This window comes from Ciconia boyciana, chromosome 2 (genome assembly GCF_034638445.1).
Source record: "Ciconia boyciana chromosome 2, ASM3463844v1, whole genome shotgun sequence".
In the NCBI taxonomy this organism is placed as follows: Eukaryota; Metazoa; Chordata; class Aves; order Ciconiiformes; family Ciconiidae; genus Ciconia; species Ciconia boyciana.
In genome coordinates this window covers 145,045,130-145,066,496 of record NC_132935.1, presented here as the reverse complement: position 1 = coordinate 145,066,496, position 21,367 = coordinate 145,045,130, and the positions used below count along the sequence as shown (strand labels likewise).

At 39.3% G+C, this 21,367-nt stretch overlaps 1 protein-coding gene across 3 annotated transcripts; it reads left to right on the top strand.

Moving 5' to 3' along the window:
* The first annotated feature begins 80 nt into the window (after nt 1–80).
* Nucleotides 81–21,204, top strand: CROT (carnitine O-octanoyltransferase). Of its 3 annotated transcripts, none has more exons than XM_072854345.1 (17): nt 81–324; nt 915–1,038; nt 6,232–6,356; nt 6,798–6,979; nt 7,164–7,288; nt 10,026–10,134; nt 12,096–12,189; nt 12,283–12,408; nt 12,847–12,948; nt 13,553–13,636; nt 13,733–13,840; nt 14,122–14,252; nt 15,640–15,763; nt 17,870–17,948; nt 18,768–18,861; nt 19,038–19,157; nt 20,258–21,204. In XM_072854345.1, the coding sequence occupies exons 2-17, from the start codon at nt 924–926 to the stop codon at nt 20,376–20,378; spliced, it is 1,839 nt and encodes a 612-aa protein (XP_072710446.1). In that variant the 5' UTR covers nt 81–324; nt 915–923; the 3' UTR covers nt 20,379–21,204. The 3 variants fall into 3 exon arrangements, with proteins under 3 accessions (XP_072710446.1, XP_072710444.1, XP_072710445.1); XM_072854343.1 differs by having other exon boundaries at nt 7,164–7,309; XM_072854344.1 differs by having other exon boundaries at nt 83–160; nt 7,164–7,309.
* Nucleotides 21,205–21,367: the final 163 nt, after the last annotated feature.

Here is a 21,367-nt window from a genome sequence, read left to right as displayed (position 1 = left end):
TCTTTCTGCCTCGCAGAAACCCAATCCCCCCGGCTCCCGCCTCCCCACGGCCCGCCCCGCCCCGCCCCGCCCGGCTTCCGGGCCCGCTTGGAAGTGGGGCAGAGGTGAAGGCAGGCAGGCAGCCGCGTCGAGTGGCGGTGGCGTGTCCGTCTAGGCCAGGGTAAGCGGTGGCCTGCGGGCGAGTGGTGGCCTCCGCCCACCTCTTCCCACGGCTGGGGGGTGTGCGGCAGTGGGGCAGAGGGTCACGCGGAAGCCTCAGCTCAGCTCGACTCAGCTGTCTCCTGGCCCCCAGGCCCCAGCCCCGTCCAGCCGGACCTCTCTGGGGTAAGCTGCCGTAAACACCGCTGTGGTGCGGCGGCCCCGGGCCCTCCTCTGCCCTGTGCCGCCCTGGGCTGCCGTTCCGCCGGGCAGGGAGCGCTGGGTTGGGGTGGGGGGCACGGCCGGGGGCTTGGGCCGTCATTGGTGGGGGCCGCGGCTGTGGGGGGCTTCGGCTTCGGTGTTACCGCGGGGTGGGGGGCCGGGGGGCGGCGAGCTGCGTGATGGCGGCCGCCAGCCGGGCCGGGCGGGGGTCGCCGTGCGAGTGATTTCCTCCTTCCCCAACTCTCCGGCGTCAGTTTGGTGGGTGTCCGTGGATTGGCTGGCTGTTCCTCGGGAAAGAAGGCAACAGGCCTCGAGTTTGTTAATCGCGACATATCCGGAGAAAGCGTCAGTAGCCGGCTGGTCCTGGTTACCCCTGTTGTGCATATGCCTCTTGCGGCTTCAGGCCAACAAGAAACCCTCGATCCTGGCATTGTTAGGGAATGCTTCCCTGATACGTGTCTTTTACCGTGCAAATGGCTGGGGAAAAAAGGAAAACAGTATGGGGAGATACATAATCTGTCTCAAACTTAGGCTTTGTTAATGCTGTGCTGCAGATCTGCATCATGGAAAAGCAAGTGCTTGAATCCTCTGAGGAGCGAACGTTTCAGTACCAAGATTCTCTGCCTTCCCTGCCCGTACCTCCTCTTGACGAATCTTTAAGCAAATACCTTGATGCAGGTAATGACTTAATAGTAGCGTGGTGTGTGCTGTTGTAACCGGACTAATCTGAAGATTTTTGCAAAGTGATTTGTAGAGACAGTTTCTATCAACTGGTATAACTGGGGTAGGGGATCCAGGCAAGTTTAGAGTGGAAAAGGTCTTTTTTAGGTTCAAAATGGAAAACTAAGTGCCCAGAGCAACCTGAGTAAAAGTTTCTATTTTATCCCTATTTGCCTTTCTTCAGTATGGAAGGGAATTGGGCATCTGGGAAGGTTAACTTTTTGATTTGAGGTTTTTTCCCCGTAAGGTTTTGTTTTTGTTTTTCAGCTATATCAGCTAGTCTAATGAAAGATATTTCTCCATCTACAAATTTTGTTTTGCATAATGACTACTTTGCTTGTTTATGACTGTGTTTGCCTAGGATCTTTGTAAAAAAAAAAAAAGTTATTTCAAACTTTTTCATACTTAAGTGTTCTTCTTTCTCACCAATACTATTAACTATACAGTAGTAGGAGAAGGCAGTGGCGGGCATTTTTGGATAATTTCTGCCCTGAAATGTTTGCTCTGTAAAGAAGATCACATAAGAGAAAAGTCTTGAAAACAACATCAATGCACATGTGTCTAGCTTTGTTTATAAAGCAGAGATCACTGGTTAGTTCTTTATTATCATATCAGGCTTTGATATGTCTGGGATGACAAAGATACATTACCTAGTATCTTGAGATTACTTTCCTATTTTTCTTTAATAATTTTCAGAACTTGGAGACAGTGAGCTTTTTTCTGGAACATCTCCTTTGTGTTTTACCATCTTACCTGTAATACAGGAATGCTAACAGAGTAAGGCCTAGAGTTCTGTCCTTAGCAGAAACATATTACACCAAAATTTCCCTTTCCCAAAATGGAAGTCCTTAAGTTCACTCTGAGTTCCCTTTTATTCTGAGTGTAGTGGAAATGGCCTAGTAGATGATAATAGGTTTTCTTTGTTCCTTACGTCATCACGTTTTGATGCAGAATGTTGAAATGGTGGTTTTGGAGAAAAAAATGTTGTGTATATATGTGTGTCAAAAAAACGTTTTCTTTTTACTGTAATGCAGATTAACTGAATGTTGTGGTTTGTGCAAGTTGTGCTGCAATAGCAGTGAGCCTGCAATAACAGAACTGCCCTTTAGAACTTAGTTTTGTAAACCCAGCTTGCTCTCCAAGTTAATAAATAACTCTCATGGAGTGGTAAAATCTGACAGTGAACTTGTTTGTTCTTGTTTTCTGATTCTGATCTGTTTTCATAAATACCTTAGCACATGTCCCTTTTTTTTCATGCTGAAGTTACTTCCTACTTACTGTTCCTTGTACATAAGTCATTCTATAGCTTTGATCATCATTGTTGATCTCCTTTAGTCTCACTGGAGGTTGGAGGAAAGTTAGTCCGGTATTTTTTGTTCTGCCACAGTCTTCCCTTCTTCAAATCACTTAAAGCCAGAACGTGCAGTGCACAATTGTAGACACTAGCTCGGTGATTCTCATTGCTTAAGCTTTTAATTTGTTTAGTCTAGGAGGTACTTCTGAAGAACAGTTCAGAAGCTCCAAATGACCCTCCATAGATCCTGTGAATCATTCCTTGGAAACTCCTGTCTTTTATTGGTTGGAGGAGGATCTCAGGCATTTAACATTAGTTGGTGCGCCTGTTGGTAAAGCACTTGTCTGTTTAAAGCCAGTCAACTGGTAAAGCTGGACAGAGTATGTCTCAGAAGGTGCCTTATTTAGGGCTTTACAGTAGCTGCCTCTGCTTTGGATTCAGGATGATTAACGTTGTTTTGAAGGTAGGCCTTGAGGAGAGAAGGTGGCCATAGCCATGTTATTTAGCCTTTCAGCTCACCCCAGAGGTTGAGACTCAGAAGCTTGGACTCAGCCTGAGTATGAAAACCCAAAGCTCCAGCTTTACAGAGCGTTCCTTAACTATGCAACTGAAGATGTAGTTTCATGGGGTAGTTCTTGTTCATGGATGGAGCTAATCTATGCAGAAAGGAAGACGAGACCTGTGGGCCTGGATAAAGTGGCAAGAGAGAAGTTTCACTGAACTGTAATGAGAAAGGGGATGAGTTCTGCTCCTTCCTAACAGTGCTGCTTCTACATCTGATCAAATAGTTTTTAAATGGAAAGAGGCCCTGTCATCACAGAATCATGTAGGTTGGGAAGGGTTCTTCCAGACCAGATCCCTGCTCAAAGCTGGTCCAACTACAGCAGGTTGCTCAGGCTTGCTTAGCTAGGTTTTGTATATCTGCAAGGATGGAGATTCCACAGCCTCTCTGGGCGACCTGTTCTGGTGTTTGATCACCTTCATGATTGTGGGAGGGGGAATAAAAAACAAACCAGCAATGACAAACCCTCCCCCCTCACATTTTCCTTGTGAGAAATTTCCTGTTTTCCAACTTGAGTCCATTTTCTCTTATACTATTCTTGTGCATCTCTGAGAGGAGCTGTGCTTTATCTTCGCTATGCCTTTCCATTCAGTTGTTATAGAGTGCAGCAAGGGCTTCCCATTGCATTCTCTTCTTAAGCTGAACAAACTCAGTTCTCAGCCTCGTCTCATCATCATGTGCTCCAGTCCCCTATCAGTCTTGGTCACCCCTTAGATAGGGACCAGAACCCAGTAATTTTGCTTATTTTCTTTCTTGTGTGCATGTGCATATTGCTCTGTAATGACTTTGTGACTTGAGTAGCAGAGGATAATCACTCTCTTTTACAATATTGTGTGTTAATAAGGTCACTCTCTGGGAAACCTGAGTGTTGGACTACCCTCGGTCTGGGGAGGCTTTCAACTCCAGGTTTCCTGGGTGAATACTGTAGACAGCTATATGGTATAGGTGGATGGCTCTGTCTCTATTATTTCTTTTTTCCTGTGTGTTCACAACTGATGGTGGTGCAATTCAACCTGCATTTAGATATTGTTTATATTGACTTTAACAAGGCTTTTGGAACATCAAAAGCTCTTTTTTTTTTTTTTTTTTTTTTTAAAACTTCCTTATAGACAAACTAATGAAGTATGGACTAGGTAGTGGACAGTCAGGTGGACTGAAAACTGTCTCAGCTGCTGGGCTCAAAGTTTTGTGATCAGCAGCACATATTCCAGATGTAGGCCAGTCTCTGATGGTGTACCGCAGGCGTCCAGTATTGTTTAACATCTTCATTAATGACGCGGATGATGGGACAGAGTGTGCTCTGAGTCTGCAAACAATACAAAGCTGGAAGGAGTGGCTGGTGCTCCAGACGGTTGTACTGCCATCAGAGGGAGCTTGACAGGCTGGAGGAACAGGCTGACAGGAGCCTCATGAAGTTCAACAAAGGGAAATACCAAGTCATGCACCCAGGGAGGAATAACCCCACACACCAGCACAAGCTGGGGCTGACTGGCTGGAAAGCAGCTTTGCAGAAAAGTCCCCAGGGTCCTGGTAGATATGAAGTTGAACATGAGCCAGCAATGTGCCCTTGCAGCAAGGCAGGCCAGCAGCCTTCAGGGCTCCATTAGAAGGAACGTTGCTAGCAGGTAGAGAGAGGTGATCCCTTCCCCTCTGTTCAGTGCTGGGGAGGCCACATCTGGAGTGCTGTGTCCATTTCTGGGCTCCCCAGTACAAGCAAGACATGGACATACTGAAGTGAGCCCAGTGAAGGGCCATGAGGGCAATTAAGGGTTATCTGACATATGAGAAGAGACTGAGAGCTGGGACTGTTCAGCCTGGGGAAGAAAAGGCTCTAGGGGGGGATCTTTGCAATGTGTGTAAATACTTGATGGGGAGCAGTAGAGAAGACAGAGCCAGACATCACAGTGGTATCCAGTGACAGAAGAAGAGATGATAGGCACAAATTGAAACACAAGAAATTCCTTTGAAATATGAGAAAACTCTTTTTATTGTGAGGGTGGTTAAGCACTGGAACAGGTTGCTACCAGGGAGGTTATAGAGTCTCCATCCTTGGAGATATTCAAAACCCAACACAGTCCTGAGCAGCCTGCTGTAGCTGACCCTGCTGAGATGAGATGTTGGACTAGATCTCTAGATCTGTGAAGAAGAAAAAAGCAGTGGTTGCAGGCAAGCAGTCATAATTGCAGCAAGATACAGTTGTGAGGAAGTAAGATTTTAATTCTACAAGGATAGGTAAGTATTTGAGACCGTGCCCAGCTGAAACTCCGTTGTTACTTGCAAAAGCTAGATTAGAGATGATACAGATACATGATTACTAAAAATTAGACAAGTATCTTTCCTCTTAACAGCTGTAAGTAGATCACAGGGTTATCACTAGCAAGGCAGGCAAGAAATTAACTGACGGTAGTGTCCAGCAGCCTCAGAAATGAATCAGACCTCATTGCATAGGCATTGAATCAGCAGAAACTCCCCCCCCCCCCCCTTTTTGCCATTGACTTCATAATCCAAGTATAAAGGTAACAGAAAACATGTTATACGCAAGGTGAATATAAGAAGACAATGAGATGTTCCTGTATGGAAACTGGCATCAGCAGTGCCTGTTACTGACCATAGATTTCATGGTAAAAAGGCTTTAAGGAGAGTTTTAGATTAAAATAATGACTAGTTTTACAAACGTTTAAAGAGAACTTTGGCCTGTATGGCACATGATCTGAGGGAAATCCAGAAGTATTTTAAAATATAAAAATTGGGTAGTAGTAACTGCCATCAGTGTCATTCAAAGGTAGGCATAACATGGGGACAGTGATTGAGAATTGATGAGCAAGGTGCTTGTAGGCCATGGATGGACTTTTGAAAATAAAGGCAAGTAGCTTACAGTTGCTGCAGAAGGGTGGCAGACATGTATGGCTCAATGTATTAATTTACAAACAAAGTTCCTGTAAATTTAATTATTTAGTGAGTTCTGTGGCAGCTGATGGAGTTGCAGAACTCCATAGTATTTCCAGTTACAGTTTTAAATATATTTGATTTAGTTATCTGTTAGGTATTTCAGGTTTTCAGCAATTGCTTTCATCTGCTAACATCTGTATTTATTTAAAAGTATATATTTATGTTTTATTAGAACACACTGTGGTTTATTTACAGATTTTTTAAAAGTTTTTTTCCCTTCAAATATTTGTTTTAGAAAAATAAATTTTGTGTATTTTCATCCACTCCCTTGCCTGTGGATATCTGAATCTTGGAATAAATCTCAGTATGCAGTTGTCTCTAAAATAAAAACATTTTATTTTTACAGTGAAGCCATTTCTAAATCAAGAAGAATATAAAAGAACCGAGGAGATAGTTAAAAAATTTGAAAATGGGATTGGGAAAGAGTTGCATCAGAAATTACTGGAAAGAGCGAAAACAAGAAGGAATTGGGTATGTGTTTAGTTATGTAAGAAATCATAATTCAGCTTACAGAAAGTCAGTTGTTCAGGATATAATTTAGCCATTTAGCTCTCTTTTATCTTAGGATCTTCCTTGTATCTGCCACTTGGGCTATGGATATGAACACATTCACTTGATATACGTGTGATTTGGTTTTTGTCAAAGTTAGGTCGCTAAGAGAGCTCACTAACTGAAATGTTAAGGTACCTACCAGGTTTTGAATGCTTTGTCTGTCAGTCTCTCCTTCTATCACCTCTGTCCCCTCTCTCTCCTCCCTGTTATATAGGAACTACTATTCAAAATACTTAAAAAAAAAAAAAAAAAAGAAAGAAAAAAAAATAGTAAAAAAAGCAGGCAGTTGAACAATCAGGTGATTATTAAAGAATTAATGACTAGAACTGAATTCTGACGCTAAATATTTTTCATTTTCAGCTGGAGGACTGGTGGCTGAATGTGGCTTATCTTGATCTTCGCATCTCAACGCAAATACACTGTAATATGGGAGGCCCTGGTCCCTATATTGAACACTGCTGGCCACCCAAGGAGGGCACTCAGATAGAAAGAGCATGTGTAAATATATGGCACACCCTGAAGTACTGGGATCTATTACGAGCGTAAGACTTTAAGAAAAAATAATTTATTCTAAATATTAATGCTCTCTGCGTACTTTAGTTGCAAATATATGTTTATGTTCATTGGCATGTGTTCTTTGTGGTAAAAGATGGGTTTGTCTTACCTTGATTTACTTCTATAATTATCATCTCTCTTGTTTAATTTTGGTGTATTTGTTTACTACAGAGAGAAGGTGGCTGTAGAGAGATCTGGAAATGCTGTTCTGGACATGAACCAATTTCGAATGCTCTTCTGCACTTGCAGAATTCCTGGAGTTACCAGAGACTCGATCAGCAGTTATTTTAAAACTGGTAAACAAATGCAAATTGCAGGTTAATACAAGCCAATTATTTTGTATTAACGGGCTAATGGAGTGGTCATATTAACCATAAAATACTTGTTTCCTCAAGCACTAAATCAGATACTGGTTGTTGAGTGCTTATATAAGGAAGCAAAGAAGATACCTAATCTACAAATGCCCTTTTTGGTCCAATATTTAGTCCTTTCTAAATAGGATTAAAAGCAAGCTCTGCTTCAAATTGTATGTTACCAGCCTGATGCCTGTAATAAGCGTGCCAGCATTAAGAATTGAAAAAAGACAAATTCCATGTGTTATAAATGTGGGTGGATTCCGTGTATTATACGGACAGAATTTCAGTATCATTACCAATTGCATCTTTTTCCACAGAATGCATTTCTCGAGTGTCCTCCCATACATTCTGTTGGGATAATTCTTACTTATTTTCTATCATTGTGCTGTTTCTTGGCTTGGTCAGCTGCTTCTGTTTTCAGTCTTGAAAGTACTCCATAGTGCTTCTTGAAGCCATTCTCTTAAACTCCCAACAGTTTTCTGGGGTGCAGGATCAAGAGCTAGGGTAAAAGTGTAATGTTCTTATTCATCCTCCCTAACAAATACTGTAGTATTAGTAATCAACTAACTGAAATCGTAACACCCCTCCCACACACATTCTGATGTGTCGAGAGTTGTTCAGCAGTGTCACTCTAGATAATCATGGGAGATGTGAATTCCCATGATTCAAGAATGGGATTCATTCTTGAATTCAAGAAGGAGGTATTTCCTTGCTCCTTAGAAAATATATAAGGAAATCTCCGTACCACAAGATATGACAAGAAAATGCAAAGTTGAAGGCAAGTTTCAAGGGATTTATCTTAGTATTACAGTTGAAGAGTCAGTTTAAATACTAAATCATAGAAGAAACATTCAAATGGTAGAAATTCAATGTTCTGTTTTGATCACACTTAATAAACAAAGCTGTTGTCCTGTGGAGATGCAGTTTGTGTCATTCATGTCCCTTTTCTGCCTTAAAATATTGTAAGAACTTGATTAAACAGTCTTGCTTATATCATTTTTCATGTCATACACGGCAGGTGATATCCTTTTCCATGTAGATTGTCTGCCTCCAGATGAAATATTTAGTCCAGTTAGTTGTCTTGGTTCTCTGTGATTCATGGAGAAATAGGAATACCTCCAGAGAAGGATTTGGGCCATCAAAATATGCAGGTATCTAAGATATGCAGAAGGAATTGCCATCTGGAAAGGGATCTGTTTTTCTCCTTTGGCTATAGAGGGAGCTGACATGGTCTGAACACTTGAAGTAGTATTCAGATTGCAGAGTAGGGCACCTAAAATTTGACAGGTAATGTCAGCTTGGAGTCAAAGACCACACTAAAAGCCAAGAGAGGCTGATCAGTGGAACCTGGAGAGCTATTTGGTTCAGCCTGCAGCAGGCACCTTAATGAGAACAGGTGAAGAGCTCATTAGATGTCATTAAGTGTATTGGGTAGATACCACTACAGGTATTGGGTATCTACCACTATTGGGTATCTACCACTATATCTACCACTACCACTATTGGGTATCTACCACCTGTAGTGACATCTCAGACACTTAATTCTAGGTATGTTAACTTCCAAACTTAATTCTGCCCCTTGTTTTAGACAGGTGAGGTTAGGAGGATGCTACCTAAAGTAACTGAATTTGATGTCATCGCTTCTCATTTTTGTTATGTTAGAAATTAATTTCATGATCTATGAAAGTGAGGTTTACATGAAATGACGAATTCCCCACTCTAGAATGTCATTAATCAGGTATGTATTGAATTGTATTATGTGATTTAGAAAGTAGGACCATAAAGATAGATGTAAAAGCCTTATAGTTAAGATTAAGACTTCTGTGGATGCCCATTCAGTTAAGTACTTGTGGATAAAGTAGCATACATTTCTTCTTTTTCCCAGGGTGGAGTGCTGGACTAGAAGAGATGTAGCACAGTGGCTCAGTTTGAGAAAAATGTAGCCATGTTTCTTGGGGTTTTAACATCTGTTTTTTTGTCAGAATCTTTTCCAACTTTATTTAGTCTTATTTCCAGATAGGTGGATTCAATAAGGCAATACTATGCAAGTGTACCCAGCGTTGTGTGCACCAGTAGCATCTGTGTTTCTGTATAGTGGACAAATTGGTGTGTCAGTGCTCCCTTTTTACAGATTTGCAGATTACAGATCAGGTCTGATTGACATGGTAGTGCATCTCGGATCTTGAGCTGCATAACTGAAACTGGTTGCATAAACACTCTGACAACTGAAGGACTCAATCATCTGCAAAGTGTCTTAGCAGGCTTGCTGCATTATATTCATCCCTTTAAAAAAACAAACAAACAAAACTAATGCAAGAGAGAAATGTTGCTAGATCAACTTTCAGCAAGCAACGCTTGTTTTGGCAGAGGGTGTTCCTGCCTACAAGATAGACAAATAAGTAACGTTTGCTACTAGGTAATGACAATGACTTGAAGTAGTTAATAACAGTGAAAGTTATGTACTTCTGTATGTTTTCTCTGACAGTTTTACAAGATCATGCAATTGGACTTCAAAAGTTTCTCTTTTTTCTTCTTTCCTGTTTTTAAGTGTATGAAGTCTGCCTCATTTTGAACAAAAAATGGGTCTGTAGGACTTGCTGAGTGTTTTTTCCTGTATCTGTCACTCACTTTGTCCCCATGGTTGGATTTTCATGTTTTGTTTTTTGTTTCATTTCAGAGACTGAAGGTGAATGCCCATCTCACTTAATAGTCCTGTGTCGAGGTCGAGTGTTTGCATTTGATGCTATGCATGAAGGCAATATGGTGACTCCTCCAGAGATTTTCAGGTTTTCAAACTACCTTGTTTCAAATGAGCTGTCCTATTTAAGCTACATACCAAAGAGAGTCTTTCTATCCCCTTCACCGCAGAGAATTAGGTGTGAGAGAGGCTACAGCTTCTCCTCTAGCTGAGCATTCAGATTTGAGTAAATTCTTGTTTAGTGGATGGCATCTCCTTGCCATGAAGCATGATGATCGCATCATGGTTGTAATACACCCATAGAACATAATGCAAAAGGGCTGAATGAAGATGTTTCAGTAGGCAACATCATTTATGTGTGAAGTTTCTTGACATGGAATTACTAGGATTCTAGGTAACATCATTCCTTTCAGGACCAATCCAGATTGATAATTGTCTCATTGCTACTTAATCATTATCAAAGATGAAGCACCACTGTCATGTTGATTCAAATCTAATACACTTGTGGTCAGTTTTCTCAAGAGTAGAGGGGCTGGAATTCCTGTTGGTGAGTGCAGCACAGTCCAAAATCGCAGTATACACTGATTGACTTTCTGCTGGCTACGGAACAATACAGCAGCATTTCACTTGCATTTCTTATCTTTGCACCGACCTGTGACAACTGGCCACGTTTGTGGCTCTTTTCATATTCCTGAGCTGCTGCAAAGGAACAGAGAAAAAAAAATTAGTTCTTTAAATAGTAAATTTCGGTACTAGTGCAACTGGCAGTGTTTAAAGCTTTTCTGTGCTGTATCTCCTATATCCCAGTAGCATGCAGAGGTGTCAGCTTTTCAAGTTGGCAATGCGGTTGTGGCCACAAGGTTTTCTACTCTGTAGGTCGAACTCTGATGTCCCATACAGAGATAGTTTCAGCATAAGTCTCTTGTGATAAATTTGGGATCTATACGCATCTGTTTACTAAAGAGAGGTTGTGCATTTCATCTAGGAATAACTTACTGCATTTGTCAAAGTGCTGTTTATAGAGCACAACAGAAGACTTTTGTAATTAAAATTGGCAAAAGGTGGATGGCCAAATTCCTTAGGCAAGACAAAAACTAGTTAGATTTCAAAAATCTAGTGATTTCAAAAATCACTTTTTAAAAAAAATCTGGTACTTTAATACTTAAGGTGTTTCAACATATGTATTTCTAATTTCTGTAGTTGTACCTGTTAGATCAAGCAAGTTAAAGAAATGAATGCATGGAATACAGACCAAAAAACCCTAAAGCTTTCTCTTGTCTATAGAAAGGGCAGGCTGGTTTTGGTTTAGTGGTGTTTGGGTTTTTTTTTAATGACTTCATCATGGGTGTCTTATACTTTTGACAACTGTGTAAATAATGATCAGGAGTGAAGTTTAATGGGCAAGAGTGCCAGAACAAAGGACAAGCCAAATTAAACGCCTGTAATTTGTGGAGTTTCTTTAACACCTAGAACAGTATGTGAAAAACTGAATTTGCAAACTAAAAATTAGCTCTCTATTAATAGCTCTTCAAAGGGAAAATGCAAGGAAAAGTTAGGAAGAGAAGTATTCTTATGTAGTTCAGTCTCTAAATTTAGGATGTACGGTAGCTACTGTTCTGCTTCAAATTTCAGGGTTTATCGTGAGTGGAAGTTTTGCCTTTGTATCTGATTAGGTGCTATAAAAGCTGCAAAGTTGCAGTATTGCAGATGTCTAGTGCTCAGGAAAGTTTCATCTGCACCGCTGAAGTCTTAAATCTAGTTTTAAATTAAGTGCATAATAACACTTTAGGATCATTATTGTTTACATGTACGTTTGTACTGGGCTGGTAAGCTGCAATTTGAATTAACCATTAGTGACGAAAAACAGAGCAGGTCTTCAGCTGCCCTTAGAGTCTGAGGGAGCTGATTCATGCTTCCTGAAAATTCACGTTAGCTTGTGAATGTGGAACCAAAATCCCAGCTTGGCAAAAGAGAGAGAGATAAAAGGGTGACTTTTATCTTCTCTCTGTATGTTCTTTGTTAACTTCAGTTTTTGAAATCTTCTTAAAGGCAACTTACTTATATACAGAAAAGATGCCATAGTGAACCAGATGGACCAGGACTGGCAGCCTTAACAAGCAGCGAAAGGACAAAATGGGCAGAGGTGGGAATACTTCAACATTTGATTCCTGAGGAAAGCATTGTGATCACTGGAAATACATCATTTTATTTAGCTTTGTCTTTTTATGCTTTCTAGTTACGTGAATATTTGATTGATCTTGATCCAAAGAACTTAACTCTTCTGGAAAAAATTCAGAGAAGTTTGTTTGTGGTCTGCCTCGATGATGCTAGTCCCCATGCAACTCCTGAGGACTACACTGAGGTAGCTAAGGATTTTTGATAATTCATATCTGGTCGTCTTTATATAAAAATTTCCTCTGCATATATGCAGAAGTAGCACTTCTTGCTCTTTCAGAACAGGGAAAATGACGCAGATAAATATGCAAATAATGCTTCTTGTTGATCCATAGGAATACTTAAATAGTTTGAATTGTTAGGACACTGGAAGTGGGAATGGCTGAAATCTACCTTCATAATCTTTTAGCCCTCTGTCCTTCAGGGTCCTCAAAAATACAGTAATCAACTTGTTATCACTCTTTAATTTAAAAACTTAGGCTTATAATCGTGTCATCTTCAACTGGATGAAGATGTCCTATCTCTCAGGGAGGTCTCACCGTCTTAATGTAGCCTTGATTTAGTTGACAGTTTGGTAGTGTACTCTGTGTTTTTTAAAACCCACAGTGTGTAACTTTTGCTTTAGGTTACAAGGCTGGCGCTAACAGGTGATCCAACTGTACGCTGGGGAGATAAATCCTACAATAGCATATTCTTCTCCAATGGAACCTGTAGCGCATTCTGTGATGTAAGTTGAAAAAAATTTTTTCCCCCTTATAAACCTTTCAAGTATTTATTTACTAAGTTTTCCCTTCAGAGTATTATTTTAAATGTTTAATACGTTGCTCTTTAGTGTAGCCTTGTTTACCAGGCTTGTATGGCAAGTTTCCAAAAGCAGTCTGCTTTCACAGTGTTTAATATTACACCATACTTGAATTAAGAACATGAGCTCTGAAATTATAATCTGATTTCTGAAAGTATTTAATGAGGGAGTTCCAAAGAGAAAAAATACATTGCACAAGAAGGCTTAAAATTAACTCTTTGTATTATGTAGCTATTTGAAGAGCTGCATTTTTTGAACTTGTTATTGAATGGCCAGAAGGGCCTACGTCTTGCCTGAAATCTGCTTTTCCACAGCAGGGATATATTGTGCCTCCCTATCTAGCTGCAGAGCAGTCAAAACAGTGGGTGGACTTACAATAGTTCTAGATGTATTGCAGAACTAAAAAAATAAGTCCAACACTGCAGTAATGCTGTTGGTCTGCAGGAAAAAGAGTGGGGTAGGGAAAAAAGCAATTTGATCTGCTTGCAGTTACGCAAATAATGTGATATCTTGTCTTATATGATTCTAGCATTCTCCTTTTGATGCCATGGCTTTAATTACAATGTTATTTTATGCCGAAAAGAAGATTCTTGAAAATGAGGGAAAATGGAAGGTATCTATTCTTTAAACTTTCAAATGTGTTAGTTAATGTGTCTTTTCTTACGGATAACATTTTCTGTTTTCTCTCTTTCTGTCTGCATCTTCCCAGGGATCAGATAAAGTGAGAGATATTCCATGGCCAGAGGAACTTGTATTCACAGTGGATCAAAAAATTATAAATGAAATTGGACATACTAAAGAATTGTATTACAAAAAGGTGGAATTTCTTGCTGCTTCTCTTTATTGTCACTGATTTCCCACCCCCCCACCCCCCCCGCCATTCTATTTGCATGTTTTTAGTTGGCCTTTCTCCATGCCAGAGAACAGGGATGAATATGTTCTTGATGAATTGATGTATCAGGGGACTTAATAACACCATTGTTTAATTTCTTACATTGTTGGTTTATGTTGTACGTGTTTTCTTTAAAGTGAACCAAATTGTGACATTTGCAGTTTCTTGACTTCGGGGTTTTTTTTTTTCCTCCTGTGGTTTGACAGGTATCTGACTTGCAGCTAGTGAATTATGCCTTTACATCCTTCGGCAAAGCATTGATTACAAAGAAAAAACTTCATCCCGATACATTTGTGCAGCTTGCCCTTCAGCTGGCTTATTACAAATGCCATGGACGGTAAGAAAATCTCATTACCCAGATTAGGAATAAAAAACTAGTTTCTTGAGTAAAAGGGTGGATCTGGAGATATAATGGAGTGGCCTTGGAATGCCGGTGTGTAATTTGCTATGGTGATATAAGAATGAAGTAAGGTTTTTTTAAATTAACAGTTGCAGAGGGCCTTATTTTGCACCATTGAACTCCATGGGGCTTGTGCTCTTGGCTTCAGAAGAATTGTGTCCTTGTGCCAATAGGGATCATGTGTGTACATATTGTGGAACAGAGGGCAGAAGACAATGCATGAAAACGTGGATTTGGGCTGTACAAAGTAAATATTTGGGCAAACACCAAATACGCAATGGGTCAGGATTCTTTAAGGTCAAATAGTTGCTCAGATGGAGAAGAAAGCTTTATCTGTAGTGAGTAACAGCCATCAGTAAAATGGTTAGTCTTCCAAGCCTGTAAAAAGCCTTGCAAACCTCAGTGCCTCACTTTCTTTAGCAATGTTAGATGTGAAGGTTTGGGCAGAATAATAGAGGTACAGATAGTGACCCTCCAAATGTCTGACTCTACATTTTTGGGTGTGTCATTTTACTTTGTATTACTGGTAAAAGGCAGCATTCTTCCTGGTATTGGTATTCCCAAACTTTTGTTTGCTAAGTAGCACTGATTATGGCTTGTATAAGTCATTACTGACCTGGCGAGTATTGCTTGCTTCAGAAAAAGGAGGGTTTCATCATATGAGCATGACGCTTAGTCACTGGAGATGCCTGTCTCATCATAAGAAAGGATGGCAGATCTTAGTGTGCTGAACATTGGAATAAATTAATGGTGTGACTAAAGTAGCCTGTTAAGTCTGTTCTAAACACACAAGTATGTTTTATGTAAGCTGTATATTAAATGATGGAGTGTTATAGGGCTGGGGATGCTCCAGGTAGAAGCTGGATGGGTGTCAGTATGCAACAGAGAAGGATTTGAGCCTTTTCCTTATAAATGCATTGGGACACACTGCTTATTTCAAGTGTGTCTCTTAATTTTTGACGTTTTGGACAGTGTAGATGGTTTCTTTAATGAAAATATATAGTGAAACTGAAGCTTGCATAATTTCAGCTTATTTATACTAGAGGCTGGTAGATCTGTAGCCTGCAGAAAATAGCCACGACAACCCAGTCTTTTCAAGGCATGATTATAGCACTGGCACTTTTTCAGTCATCTCTCTCATAAAAGCTTGTAGAGTTCCTTTGTGGCCCTTTTTCAGACACAAAATTTAAAGAAAATTAGTTGCTTACTGATACTTGTAAATAAGCTAGATGTGTAAGATACTTGGCAGGACTTTTTTATTCCTTGAGAGAGTATATAGTTTTGTTAAATTAATGAGATACTCTTCCCTAATTTTTCTTCTTAGCCCGGGATCCTGTTATGAAACTGCCATGACCAGGCGTTTCTATCATGGCCGCACAGAGACCATAAGACCATGTACTATGGAAGCAGTGGAGTGGTGCAAGTCCATGCTGGATCCTTGTGACAGTGTAAATACTGAAATCCTACTTTAATCATAATATATTTAGAAGACCTGTCATTGGAACTGGTTAAACCTCATTTTTCTATTGTCTCATTAAGGGGAATTGGCCTGTTTCCAGTGAGACAGATTTCAAATGTTGGTTGCTTGAAATCTGGCTCTGGTCATTGTGACTGAGGTGAGCTGTCATGTGTGAGCTTGTTTGGTTTTCTGTCCTACTTACCTTTTGCTTTCAAGAATGTAAGTGTCTTGAGTTACGTTGACACTGATGTTTTTCACACCTTAAAAAGTAACTGGGTTGGAACCAGTGTATTCTGCTGTGGAGTGGTTCTGTTGTTGTTCTAAATTTTAAGTGAAATCAGGAAATGTTAATCTAATCGCTGAGTCTGAGAGAAGATTGAAATCTGTTTGTGTGCTAGTGGCAAAAGGGGTGTATTCCAGAGTTTGTCTCTGAATAGCTGAACTGGTGACCATTTCTTTTCCAAGCAACTACCCTCTGGTGCTTGGCTGGCAGACCATGTCATGCTTTTCTTGCCAAGTGAGAGCTGTACTAAAGCTCTTTCTGTTGTCCTCACTCCACATTTTTCAGAGCCTGAGAAATGAAGCAAGGAGAAGATTTTTGAGACAAAGGGCTACGTATCTTTAGGAAATTAAAAGGTTCTATATTATTAATGCATCTGAGAAACATACAGAAATATGGCTGTCAGGAGATATGTGTGATTGATAATTATAGTCTTCAAGAGCATATTTTCCCTGGTCTTCACTGGCTTCTTTTGGCATGTGCTGCAGCTTTAAAACTCAATTTTGTGGCCATTATTCAAATCTACTTTCCTATTGCAAGTATGGATTCCTTTTATTTCCCTGCTCTTCAGTTATCTTCTGACAAATTAGCAGGCTTCTATGGGTAATACACACAGAGGTTTGTTACTTCCTACACTAACTGTAGCCTTTTTCTCTTTGTAATTTTAAACAGCATCTCCAAGTATTTTCCTATTGCTTTGCTTTTTATGATGAACTCTTGGGGCATAAAAAAAGCATGGAATCTGTTCAATACTGTTGAAATTAAGACCTTTTTTTAAGGTACTAGAAGATATGTAGTTAGGTACTTTGGAAAAAATAATTTTGTCTCAGCTTTTCTTTTGCCTCTTGTGACCTTAGTAGCTTGATTTTTATCCAAGTTGAGTGGCTACTGCCCTTGTTTCACATTCTCTGCTGCAGCTTCTCGTGTAATGAATAAAAGGATAAAGCGTGCTTCTTAAGTAGTTAAAGAGCTAGTAAGATCTAAGATCTTAGAAGCTAAGATCTTGGGTGTCTAGAGATGTTTATCTAGGCCTCCTTTACCAAAACATGTATTTGTATTCTGTTGTCTCTGGTTTTAATAGTAAGTTTCAATATAAAATTGAAAAAACCCATAACATTGGGCAGAACTACTGTAATGGAAGTAATATTTCAATCAGCAGAGAAAATTTGGGAATGCAGTTGACATCTCTGTGTATTTTAATTAGGGTCTTTTTTGTTTTGTTTTCTGCTTTTGCTTCACGTTTTCATCTGATTTTTTTCATCTGTTTTTTTGGTTTGTTTTTTTTTTTTTTTTTTTTCATGAAAAATGATAGAATGGAATAGAAAATTTCAGTTGGAAGGTACCTACAATTATCATCTAGTCCAGCTGCCTGACCAATTCAGGGCATGGTGATCATGTAAATGCAACTGCATCTGCTAAAAACCAGTGTGTTTCTAAATAAGTGATACTGTAGGAAGTTTTTGGTTTTGATTACTCCATTTCACAGTGGCTACTTTCCATTGTTTCAGCTTATTTGGGAAAGAACATAAGGTTTAGAATATGAACAGTGAATAGAACAGTGCAAAAGTGATCCAAGTAACAGAACAGAGATACAGGAAACAAATGAGCAAGTTCCCCTGAGAAAGGAATTTGGGTTTGGGAGAAAGAGTTTGAGAGAGGTTCTAATGTACCTTTCAAGTTCCTCCATTTTATTCTGTCTAAAATTGCTAGAAACTGTGAAAGGGAAAAACTTGCTGATCTGTGATTCCTAATGTGTTACTCATCTGGATTGTTCTTGCTTTTTTTTTTTAATCCTGTCTCCCGTACTTTACACAGACTTATCGACGACTACAGCTGATGCATAAGGCATTTGCAAAGCACAATAAAATGAGGAAAGAATGTGAGAATGGAAAAGGTACTCTGGGATCAAGAGTTTTTATTGTTTTGTTTTTTCTTATGGGTGAAAAGGGAATATTGCTGTATGCTAATATATTTTTTCTGTCTCCTTGTTTTCAACCTGAGTAAAAACTACCCCTTAACATTTTATACTTTAATTTCAGGGAGAGGAACTAAAACCTGGTCCTTGCACCCTTCCTTGTACCCCAAAGACACGTTCATTTTGAATATTAATTCACTTCTTCTGCCCAGCTAAACATTATTTCAGAATACCTTCTGATCAAATATATGCTTGGCTGGAAAGTGGGAAATGCAGTCTTTTAAGGCAGAGGAGATATTTGGGTGAAATTCTTGCCACCCTAACACAGGTGGGTTAGCTATTCTATGAATGAGAGAGTAACTGGGTAATAATCACCTGATGAGCCTTCATATTCTCTCCATCCTACTTTGAGTTATCTAGGCAGTTGTGGCCCTGAAAGCCTTTTCACCTTGTCCATGTAATTGCCAGTGGGCCAGTTTCACTGTGTGGAACTCCTCCTCCTTGGCTGAAATGGAAGTTTTCTTGGTTTTTGTTTTCCACAGGAACTGTGCTGGGTTTACATTACTTAGTTCATTTGCATTTGGGGTCAGTGTTGCAAGCTGAAAGTCATGAAGGCCTCTTAGATCAAATATTTGGGAAATGTTTTTCTATGCTACAATATGAATCTTGTTTTTTAGTAGACTCTGTCATTTATCTGTCATTCAGCTGCTATTTGAGCTTTCGGCTATCGAGACCGGAAGAAGCAGAAAAACAGGAAATGCTGCTGTTAATGATGCAGTATTTGCATTTATTTGACAGGATTTGATCGTCATCTTCTGGGACTCCTACTCATAGCACAGGAGCAAGGACTGCAAGTGCCAGAACTTTATGTGGATAATGCCTTCACAGCTAGGTAACTTGTATTCTTGTCCTGTGGGGAGGTTGCATCCTTTGATACCAAGGACTTTGTTACATTGGTCTTATGCATGCTGATTTCTTGATCTCCAGGACAAAATAACTTTTTTGTAAAACTCACTTTGTTTTAAATTATCTTTAAAAGTGCTCGTTTTGTTTTGTGTTGTTTTACAGTGGAGGAGGTGGGAATTTTAGTCTTTCAACTAGCCTGATTGGCTACACTAGGCTTGTTGGATCTGTGCCCCCAATGGTACATCATGGCTATGGCTTTTTTTATGCAATCAGAAATGACAGGTAAGGATGTAATTTCATTTCGGGCATGGTTCTGTCTCTATCACAAACAAAAAGGCAGCTAACAACTAGAATGAGGAAAGGAAAAGACAGAATAAACATGGCTGAACATGTCAGAAAAGGTTGAGAAGTGAGGTACATGAGAATAGAGGCATTAACATTCTGGGAAAGCATGTGTGGGAGGAAGGATGAATGGTGGAGGTGAAGTGAGCACCAAGATACTGACAATAAGCAGAAAGAAAAGAGTGGGGAAGGTGAAAGAAGGGAGAAACAAAAGAAGTTAACTTACTTTAAAATAAGCTTTCATTTTAGAGATCATTAAATGTAACATGCAAAGGTGTTTTTTAAAAAGTAGCAATAGACTGAGGTAGACCAGATAGAGTACAGGTGAGCACACTGTCCATCATTCTTGGCAGTGACACACATGTCTCTTGACTCAAACCAGACCTCTTTGAGTAACAAGGAGAAGCTAAAACATTTGGCTTCACTTCTCATAAAATGGTAGGATTTGAAAAGATCCCGCTTCGGTTAATCATCTTATGGACAAAAGGTATTGCTTCTTTATCAAATCTAATAAACTACTTTGATTATAATGTGTTGAGATAACTTGGTATTTTGTGATTTAGGTGTAATTCGGATGACTTCTTCCTAAAGCTAAATATCGGTTGTGTGCAGATTTGATTCAGCTTGAGAATACAAACCATTTATGCTTTGATCTATGGCTCTGTTAAGATAAATAGAACTAGATAAAGATCTACTTTTTATTAGGTAAATAGAAAAAAAGTACTTTAAAACTTAAACTAGTTGCAGAGAAGAAGTACAATTCACAGTATTTTCAAATATAAGCAGAAAAGTTATGTCGCTGTGTATGTAGAAATAGGTACTTAAATCAAAGTATCTAGTTTCAAGACCTGTCAACATTATTGCTTACTGAAGGCACTGGGGATCTGAATCCTTTTTGAATGTTGAGACAGTATGTTTGTGTGACAATTTTTGCTTCAGAATTTATGGCAATAATTTCACATTTCAGGGCAATTTGTATGACTTTTATCCTAGACCATGACAATTAAGAGTGGTAACTTCATTGTTTTCTATATTGATAGGATCGTTACTACCTGTTCTTCTTGGAAATCATGTCCAGAGACTGATGCAGAAGTGCTGTGTAGAACTGTGTTCCAGTGTTTTCAGGACATGCTACAATTAACAGTTGCAGCTCATCTGTAAGGTTGATAATGATGTAAAAGCCTTTGCAAGCTCATGAGTTATATGTAGTATTTATAAATGAAATGCTACTCAAGAGTACTGTTATATTCAAGTTAAGACATTTAATGATCTATGTGAAGTCTACTTATTTTTATGGGATTTACTGTGGTAACAGTACCTATTTAAGAGTAATGTAGCCATTTGCAACAACAATGCAAGCATTAGTACCCTATCTATGTAGAACTATGCAATATTAAAAAATGCCTCAACAATGCAAACATACTTGAGAGACGGGGTGTTGGAAGTGGAGAATTTATGGGAGATTTGTATTTATGATCTTAGTAGTAATATGTAGGATACTTTGTAATCTACTGATACTATTTATGCCAGTGGAGCACTTAACTGCATACTTAAAGAGTAACTACACTATCCTTTTAGGTGATTATGCTTCCTATTCATAGTGGTTTATGAAATAGAAGGGCTGCTTCCATCAGGCTATATGTTATTTTATAAGTTATCTTTCATTTTTGCTATTGGGATTATACCAAATAAATGTTGTATCCGTGAATAGGGATGTTCCCACTACATTTGTAGTATGAGAGCACTACAATCTGAAGTATTTTGAAAAAGAAGCTCTCAATAATAAAGACAGAAAGCAGCATATGAGTTCCAGATTCCTCAGAGTTTTCATCTTCTAGTGAACTGTGAATGTCTGCTGCTTTACACTAATAATACACAATAAAAGTAAGCACTGAATGCGGTTTGATACGATTCTCAGGATTTTAAGACTTGATTTCCTGTTTGAACAGCTTTGTATTTTCCTGTCATAGAAATAAAATTATTCTAAAAATCAGCTTTGTATGGATTCATTTATGGGTGGACTGTTTAATGTGTACCAACTAAATTTTGTGAAAGAGAGATGATCTTGGGGACAGATGAACTTGAAATAGAGATTCTAAAGTACCCATTGTTTTCTCTTTAGTTTTTGGAGTTTTGAGAGAGATCAGAGA

Coding starts and splice junctions, on each gene's coding strand:
- CROT (XM_072854343.1), top strand. CDS start 924: ATGGAAAAGCAAGTGCTTGAATCCTCTGAGGAGCGAACGTTTCAGTAC. Junction 6,980..7,163: donor TACTGGGATCTATTACGAGC/GTAAGACTTTAA, acceptor TGTTTACTACAG/AGAGAAGGTGGCTGTAGAGA. Junction 7,310..10,025: donor TAAACAAATGCAAATTGCAG/GTTAATACAAGC, acceptor GTTTCATTTCAG/AGACTGAAGGTGAATGCCCA.